Genomic DNA, 24,455 nt, shown 5'->3' on the forward strand with positions numbered 1-24,455 from the left:
CCCGCTTAGCCCACAAACGAGGCGGAGTGATTGCTTTTTATCCGTCGCTAACCGTAACCGAAAAGCGTATTTGGAAGATAAGAAAAGGGTGGGTAGGGGAAGTGGAATTTGACTAAGGAAGGGGAACATTCTCTAAGTGCATCCCATCCTCCGTCGATTAAACATAGGCAACACATCTATAATTGCGGATGTTTATGGGCAGCGATCGCTTAGCTATTTCGACGATTTCAGGTCGCCTCTGGTATGTTTTCCACATTTAAAATATAAAAAAATACTTATTTTTGTTTTATTCTCAAAATTCGTCATTTCATGCAATCCTAATTTGTAACATTAACAGAGTAGGAAACGGATGTAAGAGCCAACTTATACGAAGGCTATCTCATATTGAGTTTTATTATTTTTAGAAAACTTTCGCCAAACTTGCAACGAAAGCTGTCGTATTTCACTTTACTTTTTCCATTACGTTATGAATGTAATATAACTAAGTGGTCTATTTCAACATCGGGAGGATATTTTTCATTATTTTAATGACAATTTTCATAAGTCTACATAATGCTGATGATAAAAAACAAGAATGTTTTTATTAAATGCCGTAATCTAAGTATACCTATTAGTCAATCACACGTTACAATAAGGCATTGCCACCAAAGAAGAGTATCAACATCACATGTGCTCTGTTGTTTGTAAACGTAACTAGATTCACAGTGGGTTAACGAAAGTAGTAAATATGTAAAGGGCAGTAATAAAGAAAGGCGCACGCGCATAGGTCCGCTAGCCAGCCTCCGTTCCCGAGGTTGATGAACCCCGCGCGCCGATTACAAAAAAAGATTACATGGCACGTACCTACTGGTTATAGTAACTTAAAGCTTTGCCGCTTACTATCTTATCGTAACTACACGCACAATTATGAAATCTGGATTTTAAGATAGACACTTTGTGTTGGTCAAAAGCATAAGCCTTGAAACTCCGATTGCTTAGTACCATATAGGAAACAGTCGTGAAGTAGGTAATCTACACCTCAATATTATTTTTAATGATTGAACCACAACAAGGTCCATCTGCATTATATCTTGTATTGCCAAACGCTCTTATTCTTTATCACCTTCCACTTTCATAAAAATATTTTTTGGTGTGCGTGATTGCTCAAATTTGAAATAGTTAACAGAAAGGGATTCAGGTAGCAACTACCATATTTGCGTTCGAGTGAGAAAACACATTTACTAAATAAACTTAACAAATCTCAGAACTCATTCGTCTAATCGTTACGGTAAACAGATGCAATATAGACAAGAACAAAAATGTATATGAATTCAATTAGTAAGCCAGTTTTGCTGCTTCTTAAGTATGGCTAACCTCCATGTATTATGGATTTTGGCGTCTCACTGAATATAAATCAAATTATAGTCTTCAATATAAAAACTAGTGTTTTATTCGAGGAAATAAATAAATAAACACTATATACTACGTGTTAACAGCTCCTATGTATAATTTGTTTTATAAAAATTTATTATTGTATTGTTTCATTAAACAATGACTATTATTATATTGAAGTGAAAGTAAAAGGGTATTACAGTTGTTAGGTTACAAAAGAATCAATTTACGGATGTATATACTCAGTCCGAATGTTACAATGAACGGTTCTAGGAATAGAACAATTAATATAATTGTTTCGATATCTCGAAAAACGTGACTTGAGCGATAATATCGTGTTCGACGCAGGCTGATACGGGGGAACAGCTGGCGAGAGTAGCTCGACTCCGGAACGTTGTTGCCAACCCATCCTTTATACAACGGACAGAGTATTATATTATGTATTACGTTCCACTCCAACCCAGAAATGTTTCACCCTATATACAAACTGCACTTTTCTTATTAAAACACCATTTTAGTAGGTTTACAAATTGACATTGATGTACCTGATATTTCTAGCCAGCACTATAGTGAAGAAAATGGTTTCTATGTTGATACATCATTCATCAAAGTAAATTCGAACAGTTTTTTTTACCATAGTGTACTGTAAATTGATTTGTCCCTGATTAGAGAATTTTACGGTCACTCTATCAAGAACTCTACAACTCTCTACTTCAAATTAGAATTTTACTACCTCTTCGTGTTAGGTTTATTGTCGACGATTTATCTGCGACCGAGATGAGGTCGTATTCCAAAAATGACTTACAACAAACATTGTTTTATGTTCGTTATAAAGAAAATTATCGCGGAGCTACACGCCTTGAACTTTTCTTCTGTTGTTTATGGTTAACCGAAAGATGTAAGTTTGTCTATTATTAAGCTAAGTCTGTTCACGTATTTTATGAGATATAAAAACAATTTTTATTTAATGATATAACTGACTACTGACTAAAAAGCTGTAACGACGTGTAATAAACATTTTGACAACGTTGAATTAAATATAAACAAAAACATTGATAACGATTTATAATGAAGAATAAGTTTAATTTTAAAAAATAAACCTTGAAGTTTTTTAACCTAATATGTTTAATGTTTGTAATGTCCTTACAACCTGTATACCTAATGTTAATATAATAGTAAAAATGTCGCAATATTGTCACACAAAAATCTACATAAAAACATGCAATTAAAAAGAAAACATTAAAATACACGATGAATAACTCCCATCCCTCGTCGTTCATTAAAAATAATGATCGACAAATCCGTGATAGTCGAGGAAACATGGCGTTAAAGTGTCCGTTAAAATCAAGTTATCACGATTAAACAACAAAAAGAATGCGAGACGTAGCCGGGCCCGGGTACGACTTGGGTGGTATTTTCCTAGTATACCGGAGGTGGCCCACGGGACTCTATTATACAAGAAATCTATAAACTTCGTCACTCCAGTTACAAAAATAAAAACCGCCATTGTAATTGGAACTGATAGTCAGTTTCTGAACTATTTTACAATATCATTTAATACAGACCACCCAGTGACCTACTAAAGAAATAAAAAATGACCAAGAGTTTAAATGTCTGAGATTCCGTACAGTAAATTCTGGACAAAGTTTTGAATAATATTTAAAACTTGATACGAAATTCAAACATTTTATGAAAATTTTCCTATAATCAAGATTAATGTTTAAGAAGAGAGTGAGATGTTGGTATTTGAAAGCAATAGACAACGACAAAAACCGTGCAAAAAGTGGGAAAAGAGTAAATTTATATTATAATCAATGCCTATTTCTTGTGTTGATAGCTAAGACAGTATTTGTTTTTTTTTTTTTAAAACATATTAACATAAATAAAAACACATATGTTTCGATATTCCCAGTCGGAGTTGTGCAACGTCATTCTTACGTGTTTATTTACTCAATCTGTGTTGTGACTACTACTGTAAATTTATTTTTCCTAATAGAATAAGACATGTATTGACTTTATGAAGATCGTTTATTATTAAAAAAAACGATAAAATATGTAGGAGTGGGCAATGCCCACGCGGCCGAAGTGGGCCGGCCACGGCTGGCCGACTGCCAAATATCTGAACGCGGCAGAAATAAAACGTTTCTATCAACATTCCAGGTCATTTCGTGCGATTATCTTTTTCGTTTTGACTACACACATTTTTTATTTGTATGTATCTACGAATATTGTATTTTGTCATATCTGCGCCTGACATTAAACATGTTATATCTTACCTTGTTATGAAAAGCTTGAGCCCTGCATTCTATAGTAGATTGACTCATTTTAGGAAAGCGCTAGTTGAACTATATCTAAAAAAAATCGCGCGTTGAGAAGTGGAGCGTTGCCGTGTCTGTCTCTAACCTAGGACAATGTTCCAGTAGGCGATGATGAATGATGATGACGTTTCATTGGAAATATATAAGTATAAGAATTAGCTGTGATCTTATTGTACCTATCTAAATTTTTATTTAAAGAAAAACTTTTATAGGTAAAGAAAAAAAGCTTATACAGCGCGCCACATGTTATAAAATCTCTTACAGATAACTTATGTAATTTTAATGTATAACAACAGGCGTATATCTTAGCGTGGCGGTACCTCAAAGCATACAACTAACCTCCGCCCGTCCTCTCCGCGTCCCGCGCGTATCTCGACGCCGCGCGAACACATTTTTTTTTCAGCCAAAGAACCAGTTCCCTCAGTCGGATATTCTCAGTGATTCCGCCTTAATAGCTACGGAGTGTGATAATCATTATTTCTATTACATAACAAACTATATTCTACCATGGTTGATGATATATCATCATACTTATCTTTAAGATTATTTGTAAATTTATATTAAAATTTAATGTATATAGTTTCATCATGTTTTTGATTTTAAAAAGTACTTTATTAAATTAGAATAAAATTCTTGTAAATCCTTAAAATAGAACGAAAAACGATTCAGGCAACGAATATCGTGCAAGTTGTACTTATTACAATATTGAACTTTATACTATGTAATTAGTTTTTTGACTATCCCGTTTATAACTATGTAGTATAGTCTGATTTTGATACTTTTGTTCAATTGAGGAAGTTTGCGGCAGTTTAAATCCAATTTTGCATTCAAATAACGTACAATAAATAACTTTTCACAGAATGCTACTACTGATGACGGTTAAAATAAACGGTACATAAAGTAATTCACAAAAGCTATTGGCTTTTGTAAATTTGGTATTGCAAATGTGCTATTTAACAAATTAGTTTCAGCACAGAGCGATTACAAATCGCAAGTTTCGGTCGAATGAGTTTTAACAGGCAGGAGGAAGCCGTGGCCGGGCGGTAACGGGGCGACAGCGGCGCGGGGTTGCGCCGCTTTACGGTTCCCACAGGGATGCTACGTGTCGGCGACTATCAAAGGGATTTAAATGATATCAATGGCTTTGTGCTACTGCGGGGCCCTTTGTCGGCTCTAGCGGCAATTGCGCCACCGGCCGTGACGATCTATTGCCGATACACGGCGCACATCAAAGGCGCCGACAAAGCTTGTGTCGCGTGCCGCCGCTGTTTCGCAATACATTTTTTGTAGGTAGAGACCGACTTCTATTCTTGCTAGCTGTTATTAAAACATACACGTTTTATTGCTGTTATTAGTACTATGATTAATCACATTTTATTGTCGTTTTTTTAACAACTCTGAAATATCAGGATTTGCGAGAATACGTACAAAAATATTTCTTACGAGCTGTGTCCCTGACTTGGCATGAATTAATGTTATTGGTTACATTTTTAATTATGTAGGCTAATTATTTGACTTGAATTAATTAAACAAAACATTAAACTTATAAATATTCACATAAACCTTACACATTCCCATACAAAATTTTTGTTTCTTATATCCAATTGTTGTTTTTCACCCTTGAGAGTAAAACTTTTACTAACTTTGATCGTCATATGTTAAAAGTAGCTAAAAATTACGATACTTCCATACAACTTTTAATCGTTCTTTTCAACTACTTACAAAAAAAATTGGTCATGACAAACGTTAATTTTATGCAACTACATAGGTATGAGTATGTTTGTATATAGTAATACTTATAGTTATTTTACAGCGTGAATGTTTCATATTAATGAATTAAACTGATAACATACATATGTACTATGATGTACTCGGACATAACATACGATAATATGTAAATATTTAATGTAGTGTATTTATTTTTATCGTATTGCCCATAAAGGCAAAAAAGTCACTGCACGAATTTAGATAAGAGACAAAAACTGTTAAAACGTATCCAAAAATAGGGGGCGTGCGCTGCGTCGGCGGACCGGTGATGCTTATCTCGCGCTTTGATCTCGCCGCCACGCGTCGCCGCGCCTCCGCCCGCACCCCCGCCCGCGCCCCGCCTGCACTCCACCGCATTGTCTCGTCTTTTAAGCACGGGATAATGAATAACATTATCTTGTTTATTATTAGATACTACATCTGCCTTCATAGTAACGTGTAAAGTTTAATAGTAAGTGTTTCATTAATAAAATATCTAACGATAAGAAACAACTAGATATAATATTTTGGAGAGTCTTAAAGTAAGTATATATGTACATAATGTACATAATAAAATAGCTCCCTAGTCGAACACCTTATTCCATTAAGTTTCGTTTTTTCGACTTATAGTGTGTTAAAAGCATAGCATACGTGTTCGCTATAGTGCCTGTGCCCTGTGCATAGCCCCCGGCAGCAAGTTGCGATAGCATCGCGCGTGCAGTCGGCGACGGTTAGGGCAAGCGAGCGCGGCCGCTGCGGCGCGCCATCAAATTAATTACCCTTATATTTTATCCCTTTGTCGGCTACCGCTCGCATGGGACGCCGACACACGCCTCTCGCCGAGGTTCGCTTAAGCGAATCACTTTGTATCTGAATGCCGTTTACGTTTACCACCGGTTTGTAGGAGCATTGAGTTCAATCTCAATAGACTCATGGAATTTTCTCTCTGAAATTACCTCGATTATGGTGGATTCAGGAATCTGTTTCAGGGAAGTGGGGTTGGGGTTGACCTGAATTGGCGTTACGAGCTATTAATTACTTTATTAGCTTAAAGCTTATCGTATTATCCTGCCATAAAAGAAACTTGCGAAGTATACAACGTTTTTTAACGTTGGTTTTGATGTAATTTTTTTTACTACATATTTAAATACTACCATTTAAGCGTGTACCTACTTACGGCCACTAAAGTTCACATTAATTATTCAGTGTGTATTGTGTAAGGAGGGCGATAAAATGAATCAATCGGGTACCGGCGACTTCCGTCGCCAGCGCGCGGGGTCGACGGACCGCGACTGCTACACGGTAGCCGTCTTGGCCCCCGCTACCAGGTTCCCGTGTTCAACTCCTATTTTGTTTTATTTTTACACGGAAGTAGCGCTATAAATGCACGAAAACGATACTTATTACTTTGGTACAGTTGTTACAAATGCTAAAAGATCAGTAGGTAGGTATCGCTGCAACAAAAACAAATACGAACTGATAAATTATAGATGTAACACACTTGAGTTTTAGTTAATATTCTAGTGTCTTGTAGTAAACAGAGGAAGTGCAGGATCTAAAGTGGCTTCTAATTTACTTTTCATGTGTTAGCTATGAACTAATAACATTTAAGTGTCGTATTTTAGATCTGCATAGATATATTTTTGTAATTTTTAATCATTTAGTAAAATTTGGATAAGAGCATAAGCCAAGTAAATATTCTCGATACATTCTACAGTCCACAGTCCACAGATTCCCTTGTGTATTGCCGGAACGAACGTTAGCTGTGAAGCCGCTTATTGGCCGTACATTTGACAAGTATTTACGAAGTTATATCTTTTACAGACACGCTAATTGCAATCGCCGACAGTCTGTGACAAATTACAACACACGCACCGCAACTGCTGGCCTATTTTATTTATTCTCATGACACACTGGCTCGGGAGAAATATTGCCAGTCGAAACTTGTTTTGTTTTAAAAACGATTAACTTAAAAGCATTCTTTTTCTATTTTTATAGGACCTATCTGCAGATCAGATTATATTATTGATAAATTCTCGAATGGGACGAGGTATTTAAAAATCGGGAATAATTTGAATCTAAATGTGTTCCGTCTTTAGAAAACAAGACCAACGTAGGTATAGGTAAGTAGGTACTCAAACATACGAATTTACAATTGACATAAATAAAATTTTGGCAGACAAAATTTAACGTCAAAATCTGGTTTACTCTCGTATATATTTGAACGCAATATCAACGGTGTATTGAAAAAAAACTAGCCTCCAAATTGAGTATTTTGAGGTGCGGCGCGCGGAGGCGGCGGCAGTCAAAGGCCCGCGGTGATCAAAGGTGCCGCCGCCGGCCGCCGCGGCTTTGATCTCGCCGCATGAAGTGCAAATTATGTTATAAAGACAGCGAGTGGCGCGCCCGCCGCCCGAGCCCGCCGTTGCCGAGCTGGGCTGTTAATTAATTCAATCCACCACGATGTGCCCGCGCCACTTGGTGCCCAAGCCGGTGCTGAAGCCAGGGTTGACAGTTGTTACTTTTATCCACCCCCGTATCTGTTCTAGTCCATAGACTAACACCAAAATAAGTTAAAATATCACATGAAATAATTAAAAGTGAAATCGTTTTAGACACATTTTGATGAATATAGAATGTTTACCTAACCTTTGATTTGAAAAATTAGGTGAATATGACTTGAACAGGTGTTACAAAAACACTCACGCTAACAGTTAGTAATTCATACATTTGGCATTTGATAAACAAAATAAAAAATAAAAAATGATAATATATTTAATAATAATAATAATTTCACCTTAGACTAGAACCTTCTTTATTTCTATAATCGGTCTTTGTATTGTTTTTAAGAGATTTCGCAGCCCTGTATTACAGCAGGTAGGCATTGACTGCACACTCGCCCTCTTTAACGACCATTTGTTTTTTTTAATTCTCTTTGAAGGCAAAACCTTTGTAACTGGCTGACATAACCTCAAAGTTCCTTGTTATACCAAATAATCTAAGCGTTTGTGTAAGTGTGTATATGGCAAACTTATTTTCAGATCAAGCAAAATGTGAAATAAGTGAATACTTAGCAAACCGGATTATTATTTGAATACCGCATTATTAATTGTTTTTTCTCCGTTTTAACTAGATCAACATTTCAACCGCTGGTCATAAGGAGATTCAGATAAAAAAAAATTTGGTTTTAAAGCAGTTATCACTTATTATTAGTTGCCAGGATTAAAAAAAAACAATCATCCCAGTCGAGTGCCTAATAGTGGTCTCTTTGTGTCTCCATTTCGGCGCTGTCGTTTAATGCGGAAGGAGCAAACACTTCGTAGAATAACCGGGCGGAGATATTTTGTTCGAGCAATTTATGGCCATTATACGGCGGTCGTTTGTAAACAATAACCGGTTCGAAGATGTTGGGTCCCTTTGAATGTATTTCGCGCGCATTCAGTATCTGTACTTCGGCCCCCGCTCGGGCGAATCGCACCGCAATAGTGATGACAATCGCAACACGCTTTTTGTACATTGAGTGGAGAAGCTATAATGATAATCGTTTAAAGTTAATTTGTCGAGGTAACGGACACAGAATATAATTGGTAATATGTTCTTATTTAATTTTTGTTGTCCTGCAACGACATGGAGATCTTCTTCAATGAGAAGTCAAGAAGAAGTCCTATGTTTTTTGCATCTAGCCATTTCACGCTTCTTCAAATCGCATATTCTGTCGAAGGAGGATGTATTATATTTCTTTTCTACAGGTATACAAATTCTTATCGCTCATTCGTATAATGATTCCATTCAATATAATGGTTTCTCCATGCTTATACTATAATTAAATGATATAGTCGATTTATAATGGATAATAACAAGTTATTTGGTACAGCACTAAGCACAAGAGAGAGGCGCGGGGTGCGGGATGCGGCGCAGCACGGAGGAGGGGATGGCCGAGCCGATAGCCGCGTGCGTCGACCCGCGGCGCGGCGTGCTTTGATCTCACCGCCCGCGCCGCGTCGGCGAGCGCGCAAAGGCCCGGAGATCTCGCCCCGGTACCCTCCCCCCAACCTCGCCCCGATCTCGGCCACCGCACACCTGCCCATAACCGCCAGCCACTAGTCGCTCTCGGCCAAAGAAAGTAAACGATAGTTATCACTGTATCGGTCGCCGCTTCAACAGTCAAGAAAAAAAATGCATGATTATAAAGGGCTTCGAGATAATCCAGTAATTTGCTCGTCGATATGTAACTACAGTGCATTTTTGGTCATCGTTATTGAACACTCCCACGATTTTTCTTCTATATTTTTATTCAAAAAATGCTTTTTTTGAAAGGTTAATTAAATACGAGATAAGATAACTGTCACAGTAAGTAGGTAGCCAACAAAAGAAAAACAAAAGGGAACTATAAAATGTATTTGTTATTTATAAAGTATTTTATGGCTTAGAGAGTGGAGGCGGAATACGTCGCATCCCGCGGGTGTCGTAAGACCCGCTGAAGGGACGAAATATAAATAAACGACGATGCCAGCGGCGTCCCATTGAATTGAAAACACAACTGCGGCTTATCTTTCTATCTGTCAAAAGTTGATAGTCAACACGAGTAGCACTTTATAGATGGGCTTGATTCTGATTCCGAAGACTAAAATTTATAACACCTTGAATGGCCACCTATTAAGAATGCGCTAACTAAATTAACTTTTAAAAGAAAGCTAAAAGTATTTTTACTAGAAGTCCAAAAGCAGAAAATTTATAATAAATCTTTTTTCTAATTTTATTTATTTTTTTTTTTTTTTTTTCCTGCACTCTTTGGCTGCTTATCGAAATGTACATATGTAAAAGGGAGACTAATATTGTTCCAGAATTTCTATTTGTTTTAAGTTACATTGAAGTAATGATAGTGAATAAGTTTTTTTTTTCTTTTCTTTAATATTGTTTTAAATACCTTGCATATTGAACTTAGGACCCATTAATTATACATAACTTTAACTTCTTTTTATACCATAGTTCTTATATTATTCATTAGTTCTTATCTTATTTTATCTTTTGTAATATTGAAATTTTTATTTATCTTTATATATATAAATATTTATGTTTGGTTATCCACCGCTGCAACTGGCGTGCGGATAGTCGTGAGGGTTTTCGCGGAAGATCAGCGCTGAGTGTTCCAGAGAGGAGCACCCAGCATACAAAGCTGAGGGAGGACCCTATCCGGTCAGCATTGCAACGTTAATTATAAATGTTTCTTTATGCTAGTGTAATTTTAATTTTATTCTGTTTTATGTATTTATAATTATTTTGTAATATGTTAGTTTTTTATTGCGTTGTAATGGTGGGAAGGATTAAATGTTATTTTATTTATTTATTTATTTTATTTAATGGCTAAAGAAATGTCAATTGTTTATAAGGCGTTGAATCAATTGACTTCATTCTAATCATTATATACATTATCTCTCGCATTGTTAGTCGTTAGTCATTTCAAGAAGTTCTCAAATAATCATAAGTTTGGTCAAGCTGACGAAATATGTCTGTTAAAAAAATAAGCATACGGATACTTAGGGCTGCTTGAAGTACTTAGTGAGTAATGACAGCTTCAAGTACCGATCGGAGTTTGAAATCGGTCCGTGTATGTCGTTCATCAATTACTGATCTAACGGCAACCACTCAAACTTGTCGATTTCGACTGCTTTAAGAGGTTCGTGTGGGCTACACTAAATCTTAATGAAACTTTAAAAACTAAAGGCATTCAAAGAAGCTAAGTGCCAATTACAGTTTTCCCTCTAAACTGACATCGTTGTATTACCAAAACTGCTAACGAAACTAGGGTTGATTACAATGATTGTAAGATTCGTGAATCATAAATCTTATGGATAAAGGGAGTAACTGAGGAGGGTTGTCGAGTTAGAGGCGATACCCTCAAAATAAAACTAATCCCCTTCGTCATCGTGATTTGAATGTATGTGTCAGCAAATAAACATGTAATGAAATTCACCACGTTATTTAGCGCAAGTTAGTTTGTTCCATTTTAAACCATTCGTTATTAGCTCAATAAACATTTTGGTGCGATTTTCACTCACAAAATTAATGGATTAACAACATTAAGTCTCTCTCCGCCTTCAGTATTAAAGAAAAGTTTATCTAGGTTTCCTATTCTATTCTTTATACCTATAATTGATTACGATCTTCTTGTAGTTAAAATAAATCATCATCATCTCCTTGACGTGTAGTTAAAATAAATGCAGAATTATTTTGATAGGTTATTAGATGTCTTTTCTGTCTGGCTACCCTACACTTACACCAAACAGTTACTTGGAACCGCTATTTCCGACATTCTACGAACGCACTCGAAACCGCTGTTGACAGATAATGTTTCTGTTATTGTTTTATTCAGTTTAACAACGGATGTGGATTTTATTCACTTGTTTGTGTTCTTAATTTAAACAGGCGATATAAAATCCTTTTAAAACGAAATACCTTTCGTTTTTACTTAATACGTACAAAAGTTGATTAAATAGTTGGTATTAGTTTTATCAATCTCTTTGTGGCGCCACGCCTCAATTGAGATCATAAATTACACTTAAGGCTATAACTGATATTGCAATAGATACAATTTTTAACCACTTCGTATATTTAAATATCGTGAAATGATGTAAAAATCTGTCGGCAGACATTAACATATTTTATCCTAACAAATGTAAAAACGTCAGAATTGATATTTAAATGTGGTGGAAATGTAAAACAAACTCTGCGAGTGGTCCGTCGCCCCGCCGCTGTGTCGGGTCGGTGGTTGCAGCTGATAGCGGTATTACCATAGTATTCACTCGACCGAGCTTGTTACGGCTTTCCCGATGCGGAAGGCCTGCTTTTGAGATCGTTAACCCTTATGCGGTATAGCAATTAGACCAGCCTATCTATCAATATTCGTTGCATCAATGCTTGATTACTTGTATAAATATTGGATATGAATTCGTCTTATTTTTGGACTCCAGATTATTTTATTCGGGGGTCGACACTACCAGTAGTGTTTAGCTAACAATTATTTCTTCATTAAAGAGTCCCTATGCGCTGCTAATCTTGCAATATTTCTTGCATAGGTAATACGATTTAAAGTGGAAGGCAGCCGCCAAATACGGCTCGGTTTCACATTAACTGGGCAGTTAACGGCGAAGTTCCAGCGAGATACCGCCTTCCATATTCAAATTACAGGTTTGAATTGTAACCTAAAAGTATCGCTGCGGGAGAGTAGCAAGCAGCTTCGCCTCTGCGCTCCGATGACCGACGATGAGGCCGCTTTCTAGGAAATTTCTAAATTCCAACATAGCGCAATCGTGTGCGTAATTTTATTGCAAGTCATATTTTTACAATTACCATAGTATATGCATTTGTGCAAGCGTGATTTGTTTTGTCCCAGTTTACAACTAAAAGGAATTGTGCTTTTTAAATTGTAATTTGTTATTCAACTTTTAAAATGAAAGCGCATTAAGTACTTAGATTGTTTTTTTTTTCTGTCATTGATTAGTTCAATTAATAGTTGTTTTCCTCTTAAGTTGGTAATAAAAAAATAGAGTTCTAGAAAGTAGTTTAAAAGATAGTTACATTATCCTACTATAAACGCATCTTGTTCCACATAACATTCTATACCTACATTTTGACTTATAAATAAACGTAACTAAAATAAGTGTATTAGATATTTAATTTTTTTTGCTAGTTGTCAACTTTGTTACTATATTGTTAGGTTATTTAGTTATAACGCACGGTAAATTGAATGGTCGGGACCAATTTAATGGCAATATCCGAGAGCAAATTGATGGTTACGTGGAGGCTTTCAGTCTGCAAACGACAGCGAAAAATTGAATTCCCATTACTGGCTTTAAATTTATTTATGAACTTCACAGTGTTCTATTTTGATTTATGCTTAGTAAATATATTTATAAGCTTTTATAATTGCATAACTCTAAAGGACCAATCAATATACAGGTTGATTCTTAATGGACAGATCGGTGTGATGTTTTCATGTCACATCCGCATAATATCGATGTGACATAAAAACATCACACCGTATACAGTTTGTATTTCAAATATGACTAAAAATAGGTTATTTTAGTGTGTCGTATCTTGTTTGTTTAGTCGGAGCAACCCCCGGTGTTACACGGCTCGCAGCCGACGCCGACACTCGACTTAAGACTCCAATCTCTATTTGTTTTGTTTTCTTTCTTTTGACAAGAGCGCCGCTTTCCTATCGCTCTTTATCTATCAACTTGTTTAAATAGACCTGGAATCATTAGAGTTGTGTAAATAAAGGAAGAAATATTATCAGCGCAGAGTACACTAACCGGGAATTATCATAGGTATAATGTAAATACTGAAAAGAATTATAGGCTCTGTTTCAAATGTATTACTCTATGTTTACGCTCGCGATAAACTTGGCCGTAAAGTTTAATTTCTTTAATTAGAAATGAATGCTTTATTTGTAGAATACTAGGCTTTATTAGAATTACAATATCCTTATAGACTACATGGTTTATTTAAAGTTATTTTTCTAAATGTACTAAATCATAACGTACGATGTACGTATTATAAAGTAGGTAGGTATACATCATTGTTGCAGAAACACTTAAAAGGAAAAACCATTTCAGAATTTCATGACTTTAGGCACAGCTAAAATAATAAATGAGTTTGTTCTTTTTCCCCCTCCCAACCCATTTCGATAGGAACACAATAAAAGCCAAGAAAATTTACGTCATGTGTGCGTAGATGTGTTTAACTTTACATGTTTAGTTTCTAAGATAAAGTAACGGAAAGCGTAACAATGAACCACTTAGATTAAAAGGTTTTGTTTGGGGGAAATGTTTGCCATCACCTTCCTTATGTAGGCGCCTCGGCGGCGGTGGCGAGTGGAAACATTCACCCTAAGGGTGATTGAATTTACTTAACCTAACGTTTCCATTAGCTCTCAGAAACATCTTTAAGTTGGATATTTGTTCATTGAATACAAAATTCACCTACTATGTTTTTGATATTCAAATTGATGCGTGAAAAATACGCAGTAGTTAAAAAAGAACTAAAGAAATGTGTTAGTTAAACAATGAATAAATTATATTAAATATAATATAACGATGCTACTCAGAATAGCCTCCATTCAGTTATCTTCGATTTAATAGATTCGATTTTGGTATAAATTGAAAACGTGATTTCCAATTACGTAGAAGCTATAATGGAATGCGAATGAAAGCGGCGCAAAAACCCGAAGTCGATTTAAATAGGAGCAGGGTTCAATTGTGTCGCGGAAGTGCGTCTGATGGACTCAATGCGAAATCAGAGCTCCCCCGGGCCCGGTTCGATATCCGTTTTAATCTATCACAAATGAATGGATTTGGAACTTAGGAAAAAAACAACGTTTTGTGTTGCTCAGTTGTGACAGCAGTAATTTGAAAACGGTCGAGTTGGCATGAATCTGACAAAAATCCCATCCTGTGGGTAATTCAAGGGTTCGCTCAGTTTATTAGCGCCGGCGGGAACGCATATTCGCGTCCGGTCGTGCGCGTTGTAATCAATTCTGTCCAAATATTGATCGTTTTTTCCACTTCCTTTCTATTCAACGAAACGGAAAAGACGGATTTCTGTCGACATGCACGTAATCAATACTCTACGCACACCCCTTTTTATTACGTTATTAGTGAAGCCGTACATGTGCATACGACGAAATACAATTCATCGTCAATGAAGCTAGCATGCCTTCCTTACCAAAGGTTAATATTTTTTTTATTTAATCGAATCATAATATGAATTTATACTATATTTCTTGAGAATTTATTTGATCATATTTGAAGTTTTAGAACTTATCAGGATTACTTGTAATTAAATAAAAACCGTAGTCATCAAATCGGTGAACAATTAACGAACCTAAATGTAGCTATAATCCAACCAATTTAGTGTCACTTGGTACAGTTCATCCACCTTGTATGTATTACTACAGATAAATACACGCTAATACCATAGGCTTATGTTAATTTTAAGTAGATAATCCAACCAACTTCCTTACTTTGGAAATAGAATTTAAATCCGTTCAGTTGTTACAGAGTTTACCCAAAACAAGCAAACGTGAGTATTAACATTTTATAATATTAGAATGAAAATATGTAAGTTATAGGTTACTAAACATTAATAACATAAATGAAATAAGATATTATTAGATAATAAAAACACGAGAAGTTTATTTCTCCGTAGTGTTTATGCGAGTCAACTTTATGACGGCTATAAATATTCGTTGTCCTGGAATGCATGTGAAAACTCTTCTTGTGATGCTCATCAGGACGTATTTTTCTTATATGTTTATAGAAGTTTAGACGACATAAAACACGAAATGTTAACAGTTACTTCGGAATGTTACAAATTCAACTAATTGCAATGTTTCTTTAATACGCTTTTTTTAATAAGGTAGCAAATAGCAAGCGGCCACCTGAATACTGCCTTTAATCAACGTACTTTTGGTATACCTACCCGTTCGGCATAAAAGTCAGAAAGATGACATAATGTTGTCTGAAACATGTTGACTTTTAGAGCTCAGCAAAATGTTGTCTTTTCGATAACTTTTTGTCGATGTAATTTTAAAGCAATCTCAATGATAACTAAATGATGACTTTTCGAGGACATATTTTTTTAGCCGACTTCAAAAAGAAGGAGGTTATCAATTCGACTGAATTTTTTTTTTTTATGTGTGTTACCGCGAATCTCCGCCCCTGGTGGTTTGTTTGTTTTTTTTTTTTAAATAACTAGAAGACTAGTAGATTTTGAATAAGCTTCAAAATTTGTTGCGAAAATTAGGGACATTTTTGCTTTCAGCGTTTACGTAGGCTAAACTATAAGACCTACATCAAAATGACGTATGGCGAATTGTAGCTCTTTAAATGTGCTAAATAAAAGTCCGCGATAGCATATATCTATCTTTTATAGTTTTCTCACAATAACCATTTTTTTCTTTACGAAACATTAATTAAATTCTTGCCCTATTTCCGACGCTATTATTCAAGTTCAGTATTAACCCTTATGTAAATAAATATGTTCATTACCAAGAGAATTTAATGTAGATTATATTTGCCCTTGAAACTATATCATTCTGTCTAATAGTTTAGGAGATATCGTAAGAATAAAATTACGCGGAAACGAAAAATGCTACATCGCGTTACAATGAATAGCACAAATTTGCTTTCTGGGCTTATTGTTAATAAAACTTTTAAAAACCAACAGCGGCCATTTTGTTCTATACGGACCTCTCACTCATCCATTAAAGAGTGATTGTTGACAAGCGTGAATTGCATCGTAATTCGTTCGGCATTGCTAAGTGTTTTTATTCAATTATTACAACATAAACGTAATATTTTTGACTTAACATACTGGTTGAAAATATAATTAATAGTATTTGTGATTCTTATTATTCAGTTAGTTATCAAGAATTTAATTGCCGAACAAATAAACTTGTAAGTATGAATATAGGTTATAAACACATTTTTTCATATTTTATAACTAATTAAATTATTTAAAATTGTTGTAAGACGATGCTCGTCGCTATTTTAATTAAATGCAGTTTAAATATTTTACTTTTTAAAATATTTCTAACTTTAAACATTTGTATACAATTTTGTTCATTTAATTCATACATTCATACATAATAAAAAAAAAACTTATCAGCATCGTCTTTGTAAAAGTGTCTGATAAAATTTAGAATGCGCTAAAATTTAATGAATATTTTCAATTTCTAATTTGATGTTTTTTTAGGATTCAACACAAGATGTAAAAGTAAGAAACTAAAAGTAGAAAGAGGATAATATCGTCAAGTTCTTCTGATAATGAGGGTATGTAACAAATAAAGTTGTTCAATTATATATAATTATTTTGTTCCTTATTAATAAAACACTTTATTTTCAGATAGCGGAATAAATAATATACCAATGCCACCTGCCACGTACGTGAGCCAAAAGGATCAGCAACCACCACCAACATTTAAAACTCCTATATCATTACTTGAGCCGTAAAAGTATTTATAATTTTAATAATAAGATTATTTATATTGGTATGTCATATCGTTATTATTCATTGTGTTATCAAATAAACAATAATTAAACCTATTTACCATGTCGATTTTAATTTTACACTAGCCTCTTAATTTTAACATAAAAACGTTATCTTTCTGATATCTTTTTAATGATCTCTAAAAGATGGCGCTAGATGGCTCATAAGAGAGCTTTATGTTAACTTTATGTTAATTTTATGTTGACTTTTTGGTTATCATCTCTGATATCAGATCTTGAATAATGTTAACATTAAGAGAACTTTATGCTATCTTCTTGCCGAACGGGTATGTTCTTCTTGTCAAAGTTTGGTTTCAAACAAGAAAAAGATCTTTAACTTAGCCATAAAATTGTTTCTAATATATTTTTTTTGTTATTAGATTCCGAAAAGTACGGCGTATTGTCAAATGTGAAACGAGGCGAATGATAATGGAATTTCTGGGAACAACCCTTGTTGTGGGGTTCGCCGCCAGGGGGTGTTCGTGAGCACGCGGAGCCGGGGGGCGGGGGTGTCGGCAAGTGACTAGCGATCCCATCCATCACGCGGCGGGGGCGCAATTAGACGAAGTAGATGTAGATGTGCTGACACGACACGACGCCGCCGCTTGCCGCCCGCCATCCGCCAGCCGCGTCCATCTTGTAACTGACTGACGGCACAAGTAATGGAAATGCTAATGCCAATGCATATTTAATGCGATTATTAATTAAGCTTATCAAGTTTGAAAAATAACAATTAAAACATTTTTAAACCAATATTTAAGCGTAGGTAAATAAATTGAAACTATCTATCCGCTTCATTATTAATGGCAAAATTACTAAAACGTTCCCATAAATACTTTATATTATATTATCAAAGTACAAGATCGTAGATAGCTTCAGAATCAGTAGTACCTATTTGTAACTACATTTTAAAACCCTTAACTAAATCTTGTATGCATTCCAATCTAGAGTAGTCACTTCTGTTACGGGCTCCATAATCATAATGCTTTGGTTATTATCCGACTTTTATCTATCCATTTTAACTTTTTAATAGCGTCCATTTTGAAGTAGACTTGGCGCCGATACTTGTGGGTCGATTTTTAGTTTTAATTCAGATAAAAATCGAACGAGAAGATAATGAAGGCCGGTGCGACGAGGCGGTGAAGCGATGCGGATGGCATCGAAGTAGCGGCCGCCGATTATCCGCCGATAACACACAAAAACAACATTTTGATTTATGAAGAAAGCCGTAGAAGCGGCTACCGGGCGCCGCACAGCCGTCTTGTGCACTCTAGTGATGTTCTACCCGACTTTGTTAATTTTATGTCATTTTTTTATCAGGTGACTGAGAAGAAGAATGTTTAAATAAACCACGATTTAAACAACATCGGTTAGCAATTATCATTAAATTACGATTTTAAGTATTTTCTATGTAAATTAGTTATAGCATAAATAAAATAATTTGGCATACATAGGTAAACTTTTTCGGTACCAATTTTAGTTACAGCCTAGTAAAAAGTAATAAAAATGAACAATATGTCATATCTGAATAATATAATAATAAAAAAATAGGATAATATTATATCATAAATAGGCGTCGATAAAGACTAAATAAATCTTTTATCTTGCACAACACTACAGGGTATGGGGAGTCGACAAGTCCGTCGTTCCGCGGCAAGATTTTGAAACATACGATTATGTAAATGAGGCGACCGGCTGAGTGCGCTCAAAGATGCCGCCCCAACATATAGCACCCAAGCCTTATTTGCCGTGGCCGACTTGCTCGTTAATATTTCGGATAGATTTATATTTTTATTTTTTAAAGATAAAAATTAAGACGATCGTTGGAATGCAATACTTTATGCTACACATAAAAGATAGGAATAAAAAAGCATTTCTCTATTATAAATACCTACATATCGTATTTTCTACTATAACCCCCGTAGTAAATAACAAACGACAAACATAGTAAACTTTCAAAATTTTAAAAGGACAATTTCAATAATCATGTCATACAGGGGTCCGGGAAATGTTCTCATTAATTATTTTACATTAAATTCAAAATAACAAGGAGCTAGTGCTAGTTGCCAGTCCTTGAATAGAAACACCCAGAGGTTTTCCGAACTCAGTTTACGGTTATTGGTGAGAGCCCATTTTTAAAATAACCCAGGATAAAAGTAAAAATCTTTTTATAATCTTTGAAACGAAATTCAATATGTGAGTACTTAAAATTAAAACTAAACTAACAACGCCATCTGCCATCGTTTATTCCGTAAATCTGTAAAATCTTTAGCCAGAAAGTCCATTGAAAACTGCAAAACCATGGGTACAAGCAAAGTTGTCACCAAAAAACTTAAATTGTTAATAAACAAATATACATTAAAAATATTATTTGCATTAACATAAGGAGATCTTTTAATAAGAAGTAGTAAATGTATTTATTTATACATGCTTAATATAATAAAAAAACTATGCCTGTATTAGTGTAAATTTAGGATTACATACAATGGTCCCCACAACTCATAACTCGATCAGTATATTTTTAGCCGATCTGTAAGGGTCGGTTCAGATGTAATGTAAAATAATTCAACTTTAGACGAGTAATTTATCAATTGTCTGGCTGTAAACTCCCAAATCTTTAAGCATAACTGACACGAAAAAAGTCACGCCATCACTGTCAAAATGGTCATTTTGAAAGCAAACGTCAAAGATATAAAGTCACGTTGGTTTAAGGTTATTTCTTTTTTGTGTTATTTAAAAAGAAGAATTATCCGGTAAAAATGGGAAAAGTTAGGAAACGTAAGCCAAATAAAACTCAAAATAACATAGTCGCAGATGTTTCCGATGAAGAACTGCCGGTGGATTCAAAGGAAAATGTGATTCAAACAATATTGGATCAACTACAAGTAAGTTCTATTTTCCTAATATAAATTATTATACGACAGATGCACATGAGTTATCTTTCGTTTATTTGCTATAAGAATTTACCAAGAAGTATAGATTACAATTTCTTACAGGCGGCAAATGTGGAAGAGAAATACTGCGGTTTGCAAACCTTTGCGTTTATTATTGAAAGTCCGGAAAATATAGAGCAGGCGATAGAACGAGGAGTAGTTAAAGCTGTAGCGCCTTTGTTATTGGATCCTGCTGGATCAGTCAGAAATGCTGCAGCAGGTTCATTGCGGAATCTTTCTGCAGTGCAGCTAGAAGTGTGTGATTCCTTGATGGAACAAGATATTATGACGCCTTTAATATGTTGGTTTGATAAGGTAATTTGAATATAATGTTTATATCAAGTATTGTCTTTTTGTTTTTTTAATCATGTAAATAATTTTATTTTATACAATTATTATTTACAGCATGCTGAAAATTGGACCCCAGATAATAATTCTAAGACAAAAATGGAGGATGTTGATACTTTTATACAGTGCATAAATCTTTTACTAAATCTGTGTGAGAGTTCAGGTAATTTCTATAAAATACTTAAGGCACAATGTGTTACAAAATTTCATCATCATCATCATCAGCTTGTTATACATCCCCATTGTGGGGCTCTGTGCCTGCCCTAAGTTAGGGGTGACTAGACCATAGTCATCCACTTTGGCCCGATGCAGGTTATAAAATTAAACAATTATTTTTTTTTACAATTCCAGAATTGGCTGTAAAATATTTAGGACAATCAAGAGTTTTAAGTATATTGCTACCAAAGTATCTGGACATAGGTACATTTGGTTGTGACATAGTTGCATCTGTGCTGCAATGTTTGTTCGTTGTGGTTGAAGACAATCCGGACGTTATGGAAAAAATAAAGTTGACATGTGAAAAACAATTACAAGAGCTTATGAGTATAGAAGATACTGATCCGTCAATATTGTTGATAAGAACGTTATCTGCTGGAGTAATAATTAACACTTGTGGTGGTAATATGGCCGTTTTACCAGTGAATGTTATAAATCAAATAGTTTCAATATTAGCGATGACATTATCAATTGATCATAGGTTAGTTTGCAACCAACTCTCTAGTATTGTGCCTTTGAATGATGGTAGTGGAAAGTTTGAGCCACCGAAAGGAAAAGATGCACAAATGTTAGACTGTCAGTTGAAATCAGCGTCACAGATTTTGGATGCACAGCAAAGGTCGATTGAGATTATAGCAAATATATGTTCCTGTGATGGTAAGTAACATATTTCAATTTAATCACCATTTTAACACCAATATACTGTTCGGAAACTTGTACCTTAATAATAAAATACTTTCTATTCTAATATATTATTTTTTTTCCTTTTTATCTAACAGATGCAAGTGATCAAGTGGAAGGACCTGAATCATCAGATAGTGATGAAGTGGGGGATGATGAGGATAGTAACGGGGAAGGAGTAGTTCTTGCAGAAGATAAGCTGCCACCAGAGATTCTAGAAGCATTAATCTCATTGAATATATTTGAGAAAGTTTGGGCAAGAACACAGCTACCTGCGGAAAACGTTATGTTAATACTAAAGGAATATGAAGGATCAAAATTACTTCATAAAAAGTAAGTTCCCTATTGAAATGTCAACGAATCCTATTTACTGATTTTTTTTCTTTTACTCTTGTAATTATGTCTTTTGGGTATGTAAGATTTCTGTTGTGAACTGTTCATAGATTTTAAACGGTACTTTACCTGACTGACCACTTATAAATATGTAAAAGTATTTATAAGGTACTAGCTTTAACCCGCGACTCCGTCCGCGCGGAATAAAAAAAAAAAAAGAAAACGGAGTAAAAATTATCCTATGTCCGTTTCCTGGTTCTAAGCTACCTGCCCACCAATTTTCAGTCAAATCGATTCAGCCGTTCTTGAGTTATAAATAGTGTAACTAACACAACTTTCTTTTATATATATAGATTACAATGCTAAAGTTTTACCCCAAAGTATGTTTTTTTTTACTAAATAATTCGTTTTCAGACTGCATACATTACAAACACGAGCACTGTTGTGTGTTAACAACATGTTGTCCAGCCTGCCTGTTGACAACTTGGGTGGTGTTAACGGTATTTACAAGATATGGATAGATGTTGGTAAGCTGGTGTTCAAGGAGAGCTCAGAGAACCTGTACATACTGGAATCTGCAACCGCTGTAATGAGAGCTGCCTTGGATAAAATAAAGTTCAGGGAAAATGGCAAATCCGGAGAATGTGATCTGTTTAGAGACTTGTCTTTATCAGACATTGAGGTAAAATGTTTGTTATTTATAAAAAGTTTCATTTAACTTGCTCTATTTATTTTGTTTTGCATAAATAAAATGTCATTTACTCATTTTATGATTGTTAGGTTGTCAATTCGCTAGTCATAGGCTATTCCCAATGCCTTACACTATTTACACTCACTTTTTAATTAGTACCACTTGAAAGGTTTTTTTTTAATTTGTGTCCCTTAAATTAGAACTTATGCTTATTTATGATTTTTCAAATCCATCAAGTGTATGAATTATGAGGTATTAGAGACATATATTGATGGCTCCTACGAATAAGGGCTAATGTGCAAATTGACAACTTTACAGGAGTGGCTCTCAAAGTTTCAACCGTATATGAAAATAGGTCGCATAGTTCCTTTTACTTTAGCAAAAAACACGTTTACAGCTGTAAACGTGTATTGGTGTTTAGTGCATGTTGTTAACTAGACTAAGATGTAGCTTTTAACATAAAAAAGTAAAAATCATGAATTTGTTACTTTGGCCCTTATACGTAGGACCCATCAATATCTTGGACTATCTTTTTTTTAGGTTTGATAAACATTGGTAGTAATTTTTTGATTTCCTTTTAGATGATGATAACAGGTATCAGGGATTGTCAAGTTCCAGAGATTAGATCAAATCTTATACGTATGATTGGAATCTTGGCATTGTTACTTGTGAACAAGTTGAATGAAACAAGTTCAAATGTGATATGTGCCATTACCGACTTCATACTTGAGCAGGCTCATAAAGAAAATGAAGTGTGGGTGTTGGCTGAAGCTATTGACACATTAGTAGACCTTTATTCTGAAGATGAGACCGATGAATTAGCAGCTAAAGTTAAATTGGTTGAAAAGTTGTCTATACTAGCTCCTATACTAAAGAATAAGGTGAGTTTACATTGATTTTTAATTTTATATGTTTTTATTTTTATGCCTAGATCAGGGATTCCCAAAGTGGTCGATATCTAACTTAAAGCATTGCTAAGTTTCACTCTGTCTTCTTCTATTGACCTATGTCAGAATGAAAAATTATATTAATTGATCTTAAAAGTAGGTAATTTGACCATGGGGGTCTGAGGTAACAGTTCATTTTTGAAAAGGGGTCACTGGTCCAAAATAGTTTGGGGATCCCCGGCCTAGATGATAGATATGTAACATTTTTATCTTGACTTTGTTATTTTCAATATTGGCTATGTATATAAAATATGTTATATTGTTTTTATTTATCTTTCTAGGCAAGACAACAAAGAAAACTTCCTAAAGAATATAAAGTTCTCGTATCCACTGCTACTTCTAATTTACCGAGATTTATTAAGTACAAGAAGGGACGAGTTGCTAATTTATAGAAGATATTCAAGATGCAACAAGTGAACTACAAGTAATTGTTTTTTAACTTTAATATTAAATGTGTAATAAATCATATATATTTGTATTTTTTAGTATAAGAATTTCTATTTTGTTTATGGTAAGTGTACCATAATATCTATTATTAAAAAATTGGAATATATTTCTAGTTTTATTTATTTGCGTAACATTATGAAATTAGGAACATTAAATAAAAAAATGGTGAAGAATAAATATTTATTAAACAACAGGCATATCAATAACAAAAAATAGCAATCCCGATATAAATATAACTCTTATAAATTATTAGGAATCTTGTACATTATATAAAGTATTTATCACTAATAAATAATGCCAAACATTGACTTAATTAATATGTAACTAAAAAATGTTCTTTTAAATAAATAATTTTGGGCAATATCACATGATTT

At 34.5% G+C, this 24,455-nt stretch overlaps 1 protein-coding gene and 1 long non-coding RNA gene across 2 annotated transcripts; both read left to right on the top strand.

The window, feature by feature from the left end:
• Positions 1-16,858: 16,858 nt before the first annotated feature.
• On the top strand, positions 16,859-17,470 carry LOC123722549. Its single transcript, XR_006756515.1, has 3 exons — positions 16,859-16,894; positions 17,193-17,269; positions 17,343-17,470. It is a non-coding gene; the product is annotated as an uncharacterized LOC123722549 (long non-coding RNA).
• A 2,703-nt stretch (positions 17,471-20,173) lies between these two features.
• On the top strand, positions 20,174-24,052 carry LOC106718705 (HEAT repeat-containing protein 3). Its single transcript, XM_014512863.2, has 8 exons — positions 20,174-20,370; positions 20,482-20,733; positions 20,824-20,929; positions 21,118-21,639; positions 21,762-21,996; positions 22,411-22,678; positions 23,269-23,568; positions 23,916-24,052. Exons 1-8 carry the CDS (start codon positions 20,245-20,247, stop codon positions 24,024-24,026), a joined length of 1,920 nt encoding a protein of 639 aa, XP_014368349.2. The 5' UTR covers positions 20,174-20,244; the 3' UTR covers positions 24,027-24,052.
• The last annotated feature ends 403 nt before the right edge of the window (positions 24,053-24,455 follow it).

The sequence above is a fragment of the Papilio machaon genome, chromosome 2 (assembly GCF_912999745.1).
Source record: "Papilio machaon chromosome 2, ilPapMach1.1, whole genome shotgun sequence".
NCBI lineage: Eukaryota > Metazoa > Arthropoda > Insecta > Lepidoptera > Papilionidae > Papilio > Papilio machaon.